The sequence below is a fragment of the Drosophila ficusphila genome, unplaced genomic scaffold (assembly GCF_018152265.1).
Source record: "Drosophila ficusphila isolate 14025-0441.05 unplaced genomic scaffold, ASM1815226v1 contig_791, whole genome shotgun sequence".
Lineage (NCBI taxonomy): Eukaryota > Metazoa > Arthropoda > Insecta > Diptera > Drosophilidae > Drosophila > Drosophila ficusphila.
In genome coordinates, this window is record NW_025064737.1 from 22,394,444 (window position 1) to 22,411,311 (window position 16,868).

The 16,868-nt window shown below is 41.8% G+C and overlaps 1 protein-coding gene across 2 annotated transcripts; it reads right to left on the reverse strand.

Annotated features, from left to right (window-relative positions):
* Positions 1-460: 460 nt before the first annotated feature.
* On the reverse strand, positions 461-4,699 carry LOC108086562 (protein TRC8 homolog). 2 transcript variants are annotated; one of them, XM_017183515.2, is made up of 7 exons: positions 3,695-4,699; positions 2,653-3,223; positions 1,898-2,438; positions 1,664-1,838; positions 1,269-1,465; positions 1,007-1,207; positions 461-926 (listed from the first exon to the last, which is right to left on the reverse strand). In XM_017183515.2, exons 1-7 carry the CDS (start codon positions 4,104-4,106, stop codon positions 588-590), a joined length of 2,436 nt encoding a protein of 811 aa, XP_017039004.1. In that variant the 5' UTR covers positions 4,107-4,699; the 3' UTR covers positions 461-587. The 2 variants fall into 2 exon arrangements, with proteins under 2 accessions (XP_017039004.1, XP_017039005.1); XM_017183516.2 differs by having other exon boundaries at positions 1,269-1,450; positions 3,695-4,698.
* Positions 4,700-16,868: the final 12,169 nt, after the last annotated feature.

Genomic DNA, 16,868 nt, shown 5'->3' on the forward strand with positions numbered 1-16,868 from the left:
TCGTTTGCTATCATTTTTCATCTGTGTTGATTTCGTGTTTTGCTTTTAACTAGATTTACTTGGTAACTTGATTAAATCATTTTCAGACTTCACCACATAAAATGTTTATCGTACTTGTTATTCTCCGCTGTTGGTATTTTTACACTGTTTTCATCCGCTGCAAACTTAGAGCTACATTTTTTTGTGTGTGTTTCAACATTTTTGGATCAACTCTTTACCGTAAACTTAACGTACATAGATCTCTGGTTCAATTATCGTCTCATTATGGTTCAGTGCGCTATTATATGCATGGTATATAATTTAATTAAGCATGGCTGCGTGGTTATGTAAATGTGTCTGTGCCTATGAGGATCGAAGGTGTGTTAGGTGTGTCGCGTGTGCTTGTCTTAATATTTTGAGTGCTAGGGTCTGTGTCTTCATGTAGTAGGAATAGATTGCTCGTGAAAGGAATAGAGAAGCCTTGGATCGCTACAAAGATTCGCAATTTTTACATAAGTACACTAACACACAGAACATTTCCAAGTGGTAAGATATAGAAGAAAAACAAGGTACGCCGAGCGCTCCCGTTCCGATTCGAACCAAGCCGGTTACTGCTGATCCTGCGACATCCGGAACATGTGCGTCGTATTGCTGGCCGCCGCCGTGGCCACCGCAGCAGCGGAAGTGGCCGTCGGCGGAGGCGGTTGGGCGGATGCGGAGATGTAGCTGCTGTCACTACTTCCGCTGGCGCTGATTCGCTGGGTGGAACTGCTGGAGACGGTGGCCATCGACCTCGCCTCCGCAGCAGCCGCTACTGAGTCCATGATGGTCGATGCCGCCTCAGTGCCGATCACCGCAGCTGCGCTGGACGAAGTGGTGGCCATCTCCGGGTTCTCCACTGGAACTCGTTCCGGGGAACGTCGCGGCGCACCAGCGTTGTTTCCATCCTAAAATATAGAGGTATTAATATACTTTCCTTCATCAACAGTTTTACAACAGAAGCTTTGAATTCTGCTTCTGTACTCACGTCTCGAGGATAAATACGAAGGGGCTGTTCAGCCTGGGCAGCCGCCGCTGGTTCCGCCTCCTGCGCACTTTCCTCCGCCTTGTCCGTGTACATCATAATCTCATGGCAGAGAGGGCAACGATCCTGGACATACAGCCACTTGCGCAGACACACGCCATGGAAGAAGTGACGACACCGGGTGATCTTGGCCGAATACATTTCCTTAACGAAAAACGGAATATCACATACAAATCGAAAGAAGTAAAATTCAAGACAAACTCACCTGATAGCAAATCGCGCAGACATCGTCGAACGCCTGCAGTTGGGCAGGAGTTGCTTCTGGCAGAGAGGAAATCTTGTGGACCGCCGAACGCCGCTTCATGAAAACCGACCAGCCCGCCCGCGCCTCGCACCAGATGTTAAAGTAGGCATGGATGCACATCATGATCGCTCTGATGGCGCCGCCTGTAGCATTTTGGGCTATCAAGTTATAGTTATCGGTACACAAAATCAACCAAATAAAAATATTACATGCACACATTTAACAGAAAAGCTGGACGCGGAACTGATGGTGGATTTTGAGGTCCGGATTCGATGCACAAATATGCCAATTGAATGCGGCGATGGAGTCGCTTCTTCATGTGTTAATGTAACAAGGACGAGGTTCGCTGAACTTACCCGACTCGAAGACCAGTATCCAAGCACCGTTGATGAACAACAGAATGCCAAAGCAGAATTCCACCGAGTTACCAAAGGCACGCACGTAGTACAGATAGTCGTCCAGCTTTTCCCAGAAGAATTGCCGCCGGGCGTCCAGTAGAAACAGCGTGTAGGTGGCCAGCGAAACCAGCACCTGGGAAAAGGAATAAAGTTATTAATTAATATGCCAAAGATCCCAATATTTGTACATACCTTTACGATCACCTCAACAGAGAAGGCAGTAACCGCCAGCAGCCAAGTGGAGATCGATCGTTGAGACCAGAGATAGTAAAGCAGCGACACGGGCATCACCACGAGAAAGGCGCAGACGCTGAGGGCGCGTACATGCCGTTTTCGGGAGGGATTTCGCGCCGCACTCAACGACATCAAGATGGGCGATACAATGTTGTGCAAGAAGTGCAGCAGAGCGGTCATCAGCAGGCACAGATTCCGGCACAGCCTAATAAATCGCTTGTCCGGCGACAGGGATGTCAATCCCGTCTGCAGAGCGAGGATGTAGAAAAGCACAGCTGAGACGGTGCCCAGCGACTTCTCCTCGTCGTTGTCGTAAGTGAGGAGGTACCACTGGAAGCCGCGTCCGATATAATGGCAAATCATCGAGATGACGCCCGTCATCCCCAAAACCGCCGTCAGGGTTTCACAGCCATCGACGAGAAGCTTTTGTGTGGCCGGCATCAGTTCGAGGGGTTCTTCGGATTCCGTCGTCGCCAAAGCATAGCCGCCTTGAATAATCCTAAAACAATAAATGATGATATTATTTTGTATATAAGTAAATAAAACTCAAAACTAAAGCTATTAATGTTTCAAGCTCCAAATCGATCACTTGGAGATTAATAGTCTTGTTTCACTGACACATAAACCCTCTAAAAAGAAAAAGCTAGAATGTTTTACATGTCTTGTAGTTTAATACCATTAACATAAATTAGTAAAATATAACTTGGACCCACCTGATAGTCCAGAAAACTCTTAACACATTGGGCACGTTAAGGCGCTGCCATTCGTTTTCGATGAGCGCCGACAGTCCAAAGTTGGAGACAAAGTTCATGGCGTACTGATACCCATTGTATACCGTCCGACTAGCCTCCATTGCGCTGTGCATCAGCGTGATCTTCGTGAGGATTATGGGCGTAAAACCAGCCACCACGGGTAGGTGTTGCACAACTTTCGGCGGCAGTGGAAGCATGGCCACCAGAATTGGACTAGCGAAGATGATGGGCATGGATTTCTGGAGCAGCTCGAACCTTGGACCCAGGTGAATGTAGGCGAACAGCATGCCCATGAACCACTGGGCCATCAGATGAGGCGCCAGCGACATGACCACGCCGCCCGAGTCCAGTAACCGTGTGGTGTTGAGCGACATGAGATCCTCCAGTATGCTGGGACTTCGCTCCATCAGCGCCAGAGCACTCACATTGGACCAGTAAGACAGGAAGGTGAGACCCAGCGAGGTGAGGAACATGTAGACCATCACCAGGTGGCGGGTCCACAGCATGAAGATGCAAGCGGCGGACAGGAAACCTGCAAAAGCACAAAGATAGTGAGTCAAGTATTTACGTTTTAGTGGGGACTAAAGTACGCGCGATAAGCGGCCCTTGGAATTTTAGATGGTTTCGTCAGCAGGTTGGAAACAATGAACCTAATTCAATCTCACCGACTTTTAACGTTTCGGGTTTTAAGGGAATAAAACTTAGTAACCCCGTGTTTTTCTAAGAAATTAGTAAAGTAAAGTACAGTTGGGAAAATTTATTTATAATTTAGATAATAAAAATTGAAAGTTTAAAAACTAAACAAATTCTAGATAGCTCTTTATCTTTTCCTAGTATAATTATTTTAAGCAATTTATAAGATAATGATACGTTTTAAGCTTTGAAAAGTTAATTATTATTGACTTTTTTATTTTTAACTCCGGTTCTTTTATACGTGACGTGGATTTTTGTTTACCAGGTGTCCTAGTAAAGCGAAAGTAACTCAAATAAGTAGGTGACTCACCGAACAGGCAGATGACGAACTTCACGGTGGTGATGCTGAGCACATTCGCTAGCGTTTCGTCGTGGGATAGTTCATCCATCAGGGAGTTGAATCCGGAGCTCAGCATTCCATTGGATTGAGCAGATCTGGAGGCATTCTCGATGGTCTGTTCTAGGGCAGATTGAGCTTTTTCCGCAGCTGATGAAGTCATTTGAGAGATGCCATCACCTCCGAGGCCAAAGAACTCTTTGATGCTGGCGAGGGGATCCTTCGATTCTGGCGGGGATTCACTAGGTTTCACTTCTGGAGCCTTTTCCGGATAAAGCCGCGTGGGCAGGCCCATTCCGATCTTCAGAATCTCGTCGATAACCATCACCGGCGGAACGCGCATCATGACGTCCACCAAACCCAGAACCTTTGTCCTCACGGACATGGCTGTTGTTTTTTTTTTTGCTTTACCCGAATCTATAGTCTATATAGGCTATAGTTTGCTGATCCAGCGTGACTCGGCGCTTATTGTAAGCCAATATCAAACTCCAATCTGCATTTGTTGTGGCCTTCGTCTTGGATTTCGCAAAAAAAAAAGGGAATGACGATTTGGGGTTGTGTAGGTGCCAATGGTGTATGTGTGTGCCTTTTAGCAGGTGCAAAAATCTCGCTCGTAAAACTAAAAATCTAATGTAAAAAGGTAGGTTTCGGCAGGTGGTTGTTGTTTTTCGATTTTCCTCCTCAATTTTCCTTCGATTTTGTCCGAACTTTACACTTTTTCACAATTAGTTTTTTTGTTTTTCTCCTCTGCTTCTCCTCCTCCTTCTTCGCCCAGCTATCGATATTATCTGCCTATCGGTGGGGCCAATGTTGGCTAACTTCTAGTCGCTTGACTATCGATAGTTCGCTCCAGCTGTTCGTTTGGCGCGCAGTCTGCGATATTCGAAATTGATTTGCAATCCAATGGTGGTAACGTGTGTGTGCGTGTCGGCGGGAGTACTGGAAATTTTAGAAAAAAAGTTTTATAAAAATACTTTCTGAAGGGTCTGGCGTAGCTTTCTATATGTTGACTACATTGTTTTGGACGTTATTTATTTAAGTGAACACATTAACATTTTGCTATTATTTTAAATATATTTTATTAGGTGCTCACAGGTGTTATCAAATATTATACCGATAACTTTACTTTAAAATTCTCTTTTGATTGTCATAGTTTTATTTAAGCTCGACGAATATAGGTGAAATTAAAAAAAGTTGTAAGGAAAAGTTAATGTCGCCAGAAATCATTTCCGTTTCTCATAATATTTGAAATGTCCTCAGTTCTACGTTTTATAAACGATTCCCGGTTAAATATCGCCTGCATTATTTCTAATGTACCCGATTGCAATCCGTATCCGCAGCCCTCCAAGTCATTTACGTGAATTTCCTCAATTGTTCGGTCATTAACTTTTGCTATTTCGAACCTTAATTGTTGTTCTTTCTTGTTTGTGCCACAAACTCCTAAAAAATTCCCCCTTCCTTTCGCCTATGCAAATGCACAAATTGAGGCAACGGCAATGCAGTCCGCATTTCGGGTTCGTTTTGGTTTCGTCCCCAACGCAACGCTCGTAATTATGCGCAATTGTTTAGCGTTTAGCTCAGAAAGTTCAACTTACATAATTGATTTTTCATGCCGCGACACAAGAATTTTAAACAAACTGCACAGGTCATAACAAACAGCCGGTTCCCGAGTCGAAGAATGCATGCTTGTCGATTTTTCTACTGTAGGGTATTGGCGGTATATTAGCTTAAAAAAGCTACAATTCTAAATGAGTGAGCCTGAAATATAACCTGAAGTATCTTATTAATCTTAATTTATAATTACCCAAATCTTGTCTTGCATCATTACTTTTGGTAAAGGACTATTATTTTTAAATATAAATTAGAGCGTCTAACATTCAATGTTTCTAGGATTTTATAGTTATCCCCTGCTTTTTATTTTTCAGGCCCAGCTAATTTGCATAGTTTTCCTGAGTTTTGGGGCAGCGATTCGTGTTGCATACTCGAAGGGGCAGCAAATTGCACAAATTACGCTCGACGGCGATTTCAACTTTTTAGGAGGAACAGGCGAACAGTTGACACTCCCAAAAGGAACTGGGCTCCCAATATGGGCCTCATATATTTAATGTAATCAGTGTAATTGTCATTGCAATGAGCCGGGGGAATCGGGACCGGGTCCTCGATATAAGGAGCCCAATACGATCCAATCCCGAAACGATCCTCTCTCTTTGCGGGTCTCACGCATGGCAATTGTATAATTTATCGCTCCAGTTCTAATCGGCAGCTGTCAGGTAGACAGGTTGGCCGATCTCGGGGGAACGATTTAATTCGCTGGCCATATAAGTCGGAAATTTGTACGTTGATTAACGCGCCAATCGTTTTACACAACAACGTACAAAGTGTCGATGGTCTCCATGTCGTAAAGCCCCGCGCTTTGCCTTGTTTTTCCTCGCTTTTTCATCGGCTCCAATCGCAGTTTCATTTTTACCGTCTATGTGTGATTTCATTACGGTCGCGACTGCACACGAAAAATTGATTGATTTGATGGAATTCCTTTAATTACAAAAAGTATCTTAACATATATTCAAGGATTGGTAAGTTAATCATACCAATCGCCTGACTTTGTAATAATTTATAGAATCATAATCAATATAAAAGCAAAATTATTTTTTTTCCCTGTGCATCCGAGTGGCCAGGAACAGGACCTAAATGCGATCATGTGAACCCAGTGCAATGCGTTCCCAGCATGATTACCACTCTCTGATAATATATAGAAATAGGCAGCTGGAAACCTGCTGGGACGCCAAATGAATTAGCTGCTGTGAAAACTGCCGTGGGGCTGTTAGCGATTCTCACTGGAGATCCAATGTTTCGAACAAAGTATACCCTTCCCAGTAAATGTATATTTTGTATTTAATAACTCTTATCATTTAAAATTAAAATTATGAGGAGTGGCTAGTTTTAAAATAATGTTTTTAAAAAGAATTCTTCGAAACAGCCCAAAACAATATGCTCAATATAATTATTTAAAGAGTATCTGAAATGGCGAGAGGCCACTCTATTTTGGTGTAGATATTTTCACAAAATTAGATACTTACCAAACCACTGTAATAAAGTTGTTAATATTGTCAGAAAATTAAACATAATAAGAAAAATAAATGTTATAGAGGTAGACTAAATTACTTTCGTGTTATAATTATTTTCTGGATGAGATAGACATGACTACTTTTCTGACCAAACTGTGTAGAAACATAATTTATTTTTGGCTACTGTTTAGTAATGTTTTAAACTCTTCGCGTTTTGCAACGGATTACCTTTTTTGCTTTATTCCCACTCGCTTTGTTTCTTTTTATTTAATTGGATGCCACTTGTTTCAGAAGATCCCATCAGATTTTTGAGTTTGTCATAATTGCCTCCCAGCAGAACCTTTCTCGTTTGTTATATTGAAATGGCTTTTGGCCAAATCCAGTTGGTGGCAGCCGAAGCAGGCCCCAAAAATAAGGCCCAATTATCTTTTGCATTCGGCGAATAATTAGGAGCTTGATTGACATGCGGATAAGGAGACATACACTTGGAATGCCATAGCAAATTATCGAACGGCTACTGTGCTGGTCCTGATCCACAAAAATCAAAGGCCGTAACGACAGCGACAGGAGGTTGGAGCCCCAATGGGGGCGAGGGGCAGGGAGGCGGAGGATTGGGATGCGGATCGGGATGCCGTTGAGGACGACAACGACGCCTTCCATTTATTGGCTGATGCTGATGATGCTGCGCCTTTGTCTGCACATAGAGTGGTAATCTGATGCTGGGACGATACAGAAGCCACTCCGAAACAATGACCAGACTGCCGACCAGGCCGGGAAGGAACCCGTTTCTGGCCTCGCAGCAATTACAATATGTTTAACTACGTCAGCGCCTTATCTGTGGCTCCAAGGACTTGCAGTTGAAGAAAAAAATTTGACTCACATTATATAGTTTGTTATTCTTATTTAAAATAAAAGATGTTTACCTAGCTTAGCACTTTTATGATTTTATAAAATTTTAAATAAATTTGTTTGTTTATTAATAAGATTCTAAAAGAGATTAATGTTTCAATAAAGCAATTATTTTATTTAAGTAGTTATTTTAGCTTGATCCCTTTACTGTGAGACATTTGATATTTTTTTAAATCAATCCCCTTTTTTTCTGTGTGTATTCTCGGACATTTTGGGACCCGCTCCCCCTGCCATCCAGAATTTTCCCCCGTCCATGTCAGCGATTAATCCAGCCGACTGGCTGCCCCATCAAACGGCTTGTTAGCCTGGATTCGGGCTCGGAATGGACTTGGGAGCCGCCTCATCATCGATTGTGTTATCGATGGCGTTGCCGGCTTTAGCCTCCGCTTTTGGGACTCGAACTGGCCCGGAATCTCATTTGCGATTAAGTTCTTATGGCCACTGTGCACATTTCGTGGAAAGTTGGCCAGCAGATCTTTATTGTTCGATTGGTTTATTTATAATAATTAGGTGCGCTGTCCCAGCGACTTTGTTTTGCCTGCACGACGAGCTCCTTTACTGGCTTCCTTTATTTTTATTTTATTTTATTTTATTTTGTTTTATTTATTTTATTTTGCTGGCTTATCGACCGGTGGCTGGCCCATAAATTCTTTAAGCTCGCACCTTTTTATTGTGCGCACTCACACACGCTGCTATTTACTGCAGGCTTCCTTCTGCGCAGATCGCAATCGGCAAACGGCTGCGCATGCGCGAGGACCACAGAAAATGCAGAAAAATAAAGAAAAATACGGCAACAGAACCTGCACCACCGGGTGGAGCGCGTTCCTTTGGTAAATTGCTCACATTAGCAGGTTGTACGACTTATTAAGTAAGCACAATTTGCGTGGCCGCCGCCCAAACAAAAAAAAAAAAAAAAAACCAAAAGCAAAAAACAAGGAAAACAAACCAACAGGAAAAAAGAAACAAGGAGCATCGGATACTGGAAATAATGGGCAGCCGTTAAAGGTGGCGACCAGGAGCCGCCTATCCCGACAAGTGATTGTTTTATAATTGCAATCGCAATTGCAGCCTGCAGTTCGCAGTTCGATCCGCTAAATTGGCCCCGAGGTGTATCGCATCGTATCGTTTCGTATCGCATCGTATCGTATGGTATCCTCCGTTGTTTGTGGGCTGGTCGGCGAAATTGGCAATCCATTTGAATGAATAATTGCTCAATTACGAGTAGAGCCACCGCCGAAGCGCCTAACGAGTCACACTTGCTGGGCGGAAAATTGTTTTCGAAATTTGTCTGGCTGCGGTCAGCATGGGTGCAGGTAAAACTTAATTGGAGCGAGCTGGAAAAAATCGTTGACTAAACTGGAGGCATTACTCTGCGTCAGAAAAGTAAACAGAGTGGATTTAAGAACATTTAAAGAGTTCATACGTAATATATTTTATAATAAAAGGAAAGAACCTAGCGATTGAACAGGAAATATGCTTTGAAAATGAACCTTTAAATAAACACAAAAATTAATTCAATCTTTTAATACCAAACCATATTGTTAACAAGTTAATTTAATTCAACATGCAAAGCTACTAATTAAATCTGATTGCCAGTTATTTGAGCTATAAACTGAACAAGTATTTATGCTAAATCGAAGATAGTCGCTTTTTTGAATTGAAATTTTTATGTGCACACACTTCTCGAATGACAACGAGCAGCGCAGCGAATTAAATACGAAATATTTGCCGATCTGGCGATTTAAGCACCCAGATTAGCCAAAGTCAGAAAAGCGCGACAAAAATGGCGCTAAGCCCGCGGAGAGACAATAAGGCACAAAAGATATAGCCACAGCAGTGGTCTGGCATTAGGGTGAAATCGAGAAATGAAACTGGACCAGTTTAAGCGGAAGCAGCGATGGTTTGTGATGAGGATGGAGCTCTGGAGTTGGAGTTCGAGTTGGAGCTCTTGAGCTCTGGAGCTGCCGAGCTGCATCTTGGATCTGCGACTTCGACTGAGGCCGCTGTCTGCGGGCACGTAAGAAATTTCATACTAATTGGCATAAATACCAAGTGTTGGGGAGAGAGACGTTGCTCGCTTTGGCCCGGCGACACTGACAGACTGACGAACTGACAAACTGACGGACTGACATTGAGCCGCAGCAAAAAAAATACATACAGTCGAACTTCTGTAAGCTTAACGGGATCATCTTTAAAAGTAATTAGTTTTTTGATTATTAATTTTCATGATTTACTAGGGAAAGTGAATTGAATATTATTTTTAGTGAAATTAAATTTATTTAGAACATATAATCCTTACCATTTAAATGAAATCTCTTATGGGGTTTGTTATTGGGTTAGTAAATTAAATATAATATCTTTTTTGAAGTATTTTAATGTACGGCTTAGTAAATTTAATATAATATTTTAAAGTACAGCTTTCATCTTAAAGACATACGACTGTACAAAAAAAGCGGAGAGGCAAACGCTTGTCGATGAGATCTTCACCTTGGCAATCATTAATCGTCTGCCAGTGACATAATATCGATGATGGAGCTGTGTCCTCAGCGTCTCTCGTCTAAGCCAGTTTTATTTCGTATTTTTTATTTCATTTGCTTCGGTTTGGTTGGGTTTTGTTTTGTACTTCTTGCGATCGCTCCGCTAGTTGGCCGCGTGCAATGCTGGAATGCTCATCGAACCAATTGAAATTGCTGTGACAACAATAAAAATTCAACTTTGGGGCCTCTTTTTGCTACCGTTCCCGAGTTGATGTTGCTGCGGGGCTGCAACAGTTGCTGCAGAGGTTGCTGCTGCCATTGCCCACTGCCATTGCCATTGCCGTTGTCGTCGACGTTTCTTCGTCTGGTTGACTGACTGACAATTAGACGTTGCTAAAATGTTGACTGATCAAGCGATTTGTAGCTGTAAATTCATCTCTATTTCGCTCTGCAGAGAGATTTCATGTCTGCTGCCTGGGAATGCTGCTGGTTTTTCTCTTATTTTCCAAGCCTCCCAACCGCCCCCCCAACACTATTTTTTATTGGCTTTGTCTGGTGGTGTTCATTGGTTCATTGGCTGTCCTGCCTGGCGGCTACTTGTCGCTGTTAAAATCCAATTAATCGAACAATTTACTTTGGTGCGTTTAGCGATGGTGTTGCTATTGCGCGGTTATCTGGGCACGGGTTCGGTTCAGGGATGGGTTATGGGGTATATATCAAGTAAGAATGGGTAGTCAAAGCCAAAAGACGTTAAAGAAATGTACAAAATCTTGGGGTTATCTTGCATAATTTAATCTGTGATTAATTTTTTTTAATGACAATAAGTACACCCATTAATTTGGCACTTTTTAATCGCCCAAAAAAATTGTAAAAAATTAAAAAAAAAATTGTAAAAAATTTCTACATTTTTTTTTTTAAGTGGGTGTGCAGTTTGTTAAAGGGTCAGAAAAATTGAAAGAAAAGACCTCCCTGTCAAAATTGAACAAGTTTTGGCTGTTTTATCGAGGTTTTACCGTAAAAAACACAATAAAATATATTCATATTTATTAACTAATTACGCCGGACTGCAAACGAACACTTCCCTTCCAGCGAGTCCTATTATTTTTCCAACCCAACCCTTTCCATTCGCTAACGATCTGTAAGTGTTAAGACATAAATTACGAACTGCCTGCAACATGACAGCGCTACAAAATGTGGACTCTTTCGACCCGGCCCCCAAAACAAATGGGCGGCCACCCCTTTGGCTGGCATCCAAGCATGATTAGTGTCAATTTTTGTCACTTTAATAGCCTCGTTTATGCGCCTTAAGCCCTGGCTAAAGACGCTCGTTTTGGCCCCGTTCGTTCGCTGGTTCGTTCGTTCGGCTGCATTAAAAAAGGAAGTGTGCCCTATAAAATAGGCCAAAAAAGGCCGCCTCACTGCAGCGCGACGTTTTCATTAATAGACGCTCGAATATCAAAGTGAAAACTTCAGAGTCGAGCCGCAACGCCTGCCCCATTAAACCACAAAATTTATTGCGCCAACTAAAACGAAATCTCGGCATATCTGACATCCGAAGCGGCGCGGGAAGAGAAATGGAGTTGGAGTTCGGGAGCCGAATCCGCGATCCTTGGGCCCCGGGAACAACTTAATTCAAGTGTTGTCACTTTGTCGTGTTCCCCAAAACGCTGAAAACGCTGCTCATTAATTTTCAAGTGTAACTTTTATTAGGTATTTAAATGCGTGTGAGCATCAGGCCAATGGCAACATGCCGCATCCCATAAATTCGTCGGATGGTGCATCTTTTTATGCCACTTCACATATAGCATTTGGCCACATGTTGCAGTCGCCCCAGCCAGCGTGTCGCACATACTTGAGATTGCATTAGTCGGTCCACACCCCCCGAAAAATAAATGTGGGGGAAAGTCGCAGGAGGGGCACAGCACTTCAGGGGAGCGCAGAGTGATCAATGCCGCCTCATATGCCCGTTCACAACCCATTGCATTAATAATCCATAACGCTGGGATCTGGGGACTAGAGATGAGAGCGTGAATATGTCTGAAATTGCATAACAGGGTGTTTAAAAAATATAGTACTTGGAACTTCATTTGACTAATTTTAAAAGAACTGGTTTCTCAGAGAATTAAATATATGTTATTGTAAATGCAATATTTCATAAATTTTGTTTAATTTTGTTTTTAATAATATCAATATTATTTCACCCTTAATATATAACTTGAATATAGTTTATCTGTTGTAGAACCATTTCATCTCTAGTTGCCACCCACGGAAGAAAACATCCGAACTATCCGCCTAATGTCGATAAATCAAGACCGCGAGTGGATGGAAGCAAACGAGATGAGACACCTCCACTTCACTTTGGAAAATGGAGGGTCCCCGCTCGAGAACCGGGTGAAATATTGTCGCTGCTAATGCTGTTAATGAAACAACGTAATTATGTATTAGGAGGGACGCACGGATATATAGAGCACCCTACTTAGGGGAAACTCCGGGTCGCGGAGCACATTAATTATCCGCCCAAGAGAAAGTGAAAGTGCGGTCCGAAAGAAAATGATACCAGCCAAAAACAAACATCCGAAAAACAAACCCAAATACAAATGTTCGGGGTAAGTGATGTCAATGTGACATTTTGTATTAAAAGGATTTTGTGTGTTTTACATAATAACCACAAAAAGTGGTTCAAAGAAGCCGACTTCGCTGCTTTTCAAAGGGTGTGGAGAAAAATAAATTAGGTATTTATTCCCATTAGGTGAAAGCTATAATATCAGATAAGTAAAAACATGGAAACCAAATAAGCATTATGTTATGCTAAATTAATTTTCGAATAAACTAGGGTCCATGTAACCAATATCCACTGTAAAATCCCCCAGATGAAGCTGTTCATCGAATTATTCGCAAATTAAGCAGAACAGTTAGTTGAAAACAGCAGGCGGTCGCCACGCCCACCAAAAAGGCGGAGGTGTTATGCTTGAACTCATCTGAACTCAAGCGAAAAGTCGACGAGTGGAGCACTCGGCCTGTTTTGTTGTTTTTGCCCCGCGGCGTTTGTCATGCGCTTAGATAACATTGTCATTAATCGTTCGCAATTAATTATCGGCTCTGCTCGGGTCTTTATTTTAAAGTAGTTATTATTATAACGAACTGTCAACACCTACTTATAAAGCCAAGTGGAGCTGCCCCTCCCTTCTTACGTTTCTGCCCCGTTTCCTGTTAGTGTTGGCAATTAAGCTTTTTTCCGGCATGGAGTTAATTGCTCAAAAGCTTTTTTACTTGTAGTTGATAAAATTCTATTCGAAAAGAATGCAATTTATAAATACCTTAACTTTGTTAAAATAATATAAAATAATTTTAATATATAATAAGTGTTACTGTTCCAGTTGTTGTACCACGAAATTTTCCTAATTTTCTTTTACAAATTTGGTTTACATTTTTGAATGTTTTTGGCTTGGCTCTCCCAAACTGGCATCACAGCTACCCCATCCCCAATTTGGGTGGTCGGACAATCTGACTGACGGTGGCCCGCCTCGAAAAGTCGAAAACCCGTTTGTCTCGCTCTCCGTTCCCGGCATGTGTAAATGTATGTTAATTTGCCGATCGTTAAATACGAAAATTTGTTGGTTTTATTGTCAGCTGGGTTTTGGCTTTTTGTCTTTTGCATCTTTAATTGGTTAACCATATGGTTTCGATCTGATTTGTTTGCGTTAACCTGTAACTTTGCTTTGGCTTCTTGTGTGGGGTTGTTAAATTAGCGTTTATCGGGCGAACATTAAGGCTTAATTGCGGCTTATCGCTGCCTACAGCAAGTTGGGGGATTGGGACTAGGAAATTACTACAAAATACTTGATTGAGCTTGTGGGTAGTGAATGGAAATACTTTACTAAAATGTAGTACTTATTCAACACTCAGCTTTTGTTTTCTCCTTCCCCATTTTGGTAAAACATTTTCACAATTGGAATTTAATGGAGTCAATTTGGTGTTGGTGATGCATAAACTGGTCAAAAGCAAGGAATTGGTGTGAGTTTTGTTGAATGCAAAGAGATCCAGCAGTCACAATGAAAAGGAAACGCTGGAGATGCTGCTGCACTGAAAGAAAAAGTAATAAATAATATAAAATTGTTACTTGTTGTAAAAAGAGGTTTTAATAATTAATCAAATATCATAACTGACCCAAAACAAGAACTTGTACTTTGGTTTTAAAACTCTGCTTAAATGAAAATCTTGAAATTAAATGTATTTTTTTTGGGAGTGTTCCTGCCAAAGGTGCTCCTGTTGCTCCTGTTGCTGATGTTGCTCCTGTAAATGTTGCTGCTGCAGGCTGCTGCCGCTAACAATGCAGATCAAGAGATGAGCGCGTCCATTTCGGTCTGCGGATCGGCCATTGTTCCATTTGGCATGTTGTTTTAGGAGTTCACTAAAAAGACAAATGTGGTGTGCGGGCTTCGGCGGGGGAGTGGGTTGATTCGAGTTTCGGTTAGTAAGCCAGCCAGCGCGTGTTAGTTCCACTCGTTAAGGATTTACGAGCAATTTTTATCACTTTGAGGATCGCTGACAAATCCGGCAACAACAGCAGCGGGCCAGCAGCAACAATGCGATGCAACATGCGCATAATAATGGCAAGTTGTCCGGCACACACAGATATACCTACTATATAGTACACATAGTGGAGTACGTCCTACGTTTGGCCAAATGCTATGAGCCATGAGACAGGAAGCGCGCTCGGCTGTCTCATCGTTGTCGCTGATGTGGCCAAAAGTGGCCAATAAAACCCCAGCGACGATGTCACCAAACAGCAGCATCAGCAACAGCAGCAACAATTGCAGCAACTGTTGCTTTTGCAGTTGCAGTTACAGCAGCCAGAAGCTGCGGCAGCGATGACGACGAATTATAGCAAAGTAATCGCAGTGGACTCTGCTGTTGCAACTGCAGCCATTGTCCAGTTTTATCATACCCTCCCAAAGGATATTTGAGCAAGCCTTAAATAGTTAAAAAACAAATATTCATTTTAGAATTGTATTTTATTACAATAACATATCTTTACAATATCATGTAACAATACATCGTTTTTCTTTTAACAAAATAATTTTGTTGGTCAAATATTTCAATTTAAATTGTCAAGGGTGTTTTATTCTTCGGTTACACCTTTTTTTCAGATCTTTCTTTTCGTTTTATATGTTTTCCTTTGGCCAGTTTCGTTGGCGGCTTTTGGCGTTGATTTCCCTTCCAATTTATGTGACATATTGATTTTAAATTGATGATAGTCTATTTTGCGTTGGCCAGCCACTGGAGAAGCGAACAAAGCCGAACGAAACCAATTTATTTTAGCCATTTTAAATTGGCATTTTTGCTGCGTTCCCGCTGCATTTGGCCAATGCGTTCGAGCCGGGCTTGTATGACTTCATCAGCGGTTTATTGTCGGGGCAGACGAGCTGGCTGGATGTCTGGGAAAGGCCGCTGTGCAGAATTCCCTGTGCCATTCATAGGCGCGCATTTAAATGCAAATTTAATTCAATTAATGATGCATCAAATGCAGCCAATGCCTAATTGCCATGCGATGATCGTCGTCAATGGCTGTTCCCTGTCTGCGTCTCCTGTTTTTATTTTATTTTATTTACTTTTTCTATTGCTCATCCTGAAGGATTCTCGGGCTGTGGAAACAGCAGCTGCTGCTTGACAATATTGATGATTTAGTAGTGGCTGCCGTTTTGTTGTCGTGCCTGTGGCACCATAGGCGTAATTAGACAAGCATTGTGCAAAAGCGTTAATTAAAAACCGCAAAAAGACACAGCAGTCGCATTGGCAGTTGCCATTTTTCCACCGAGTATCGACTGCCAGCTGCGCCAGCGCCATGCAGCCAATCTCACACTTGGAAATATATTTCTTCAAGTCATTAAACTTTAGAAGCTCACTCTTAATTTGGAATGAATTAAGTTTATGGGCTCGGGAATATAAACATAAAGCTACACTAACACAAAGATTTCAGTGTTCTTTAAAAAAAGTTTGTAATGTTTTTTCTATCAAGAATGTTCTCGTACTGAGCATTCATTTGATTAATCATTTTTTAACGAAATCTATAGAGCCTTAACCTACTATACAAATTGCTATATGGATATTAATAAAAATGTATTTTTTTAAAGACAATTTTCATCTAAAATCAATACTTATTTTTTAATTTTAGAGCTGTATTTCCACTCTAATGTTTTTGGGAGTGCATTACTTCGTAATGAGCTCGAGCATCGATTGCGTAAGCTCTCCGCGGATGCAACTGCTCCATGGTCCCTGTCCCAAGTCCCAGGTTGCATGTCCCCAGGTCCTCAAGACCCATTAAATGGCCAAGTACAGCAGCGGGGGCTGGCGCTGCTGCAATCAGCTAATAATTTCCTTTTAAACGATGCTGCATGAATGGAGACTCCATCTTCATGCGTATTTATGAGCCCAGCGATTCCTGTTTGCTGTCCGCCTTTGAGCGCCCAGGTTTTTGGATTGATTTTAACGCCAAGTGGTGGCGTTAAGGGGTTCCTAATGGAATTGGGAACATAATATTGGCGGAATATATATATAATAGAGTTGGGGGAGCTGAGGTGTAAACGTTCATCGTAAATTTTAAATCGTCTTTTTATTTATTTTGCTATAAATTTAAAATGTTTTTATTATTTACTTTTTAACATATTGATCAGTATTTCTATGATAAAGCTTTCA

What these genes read in the sequence shown, in the direction of transcription:
- LOC108086562 (XM_017183515.2), bottom strand. Translation starts at nt 4,106, where the DNA reads ATGTCCGTGAGGACAAAGGTTCTGGGTTTGGTGGACGTCATGATGCGC. An exon ending in GTTCGTCATCTGCCTGTTCG is followed by an intron (nt 3,224 to 3,694) that starts GTGAGTCACCTA and finishes GTGCTTTTGCAG; the next exon opens with GTTTCCTGTCCGCCGCTTGC. An exon ending in AGAGTTTTCTGGACTATCAG is followed by an intron (nt 2,439 to 2,652) that starts GTGGGTCCAAGT and finishes TTATTGTTTTAG; the next exon opens with GATTATTCAAGGCGGCTATG.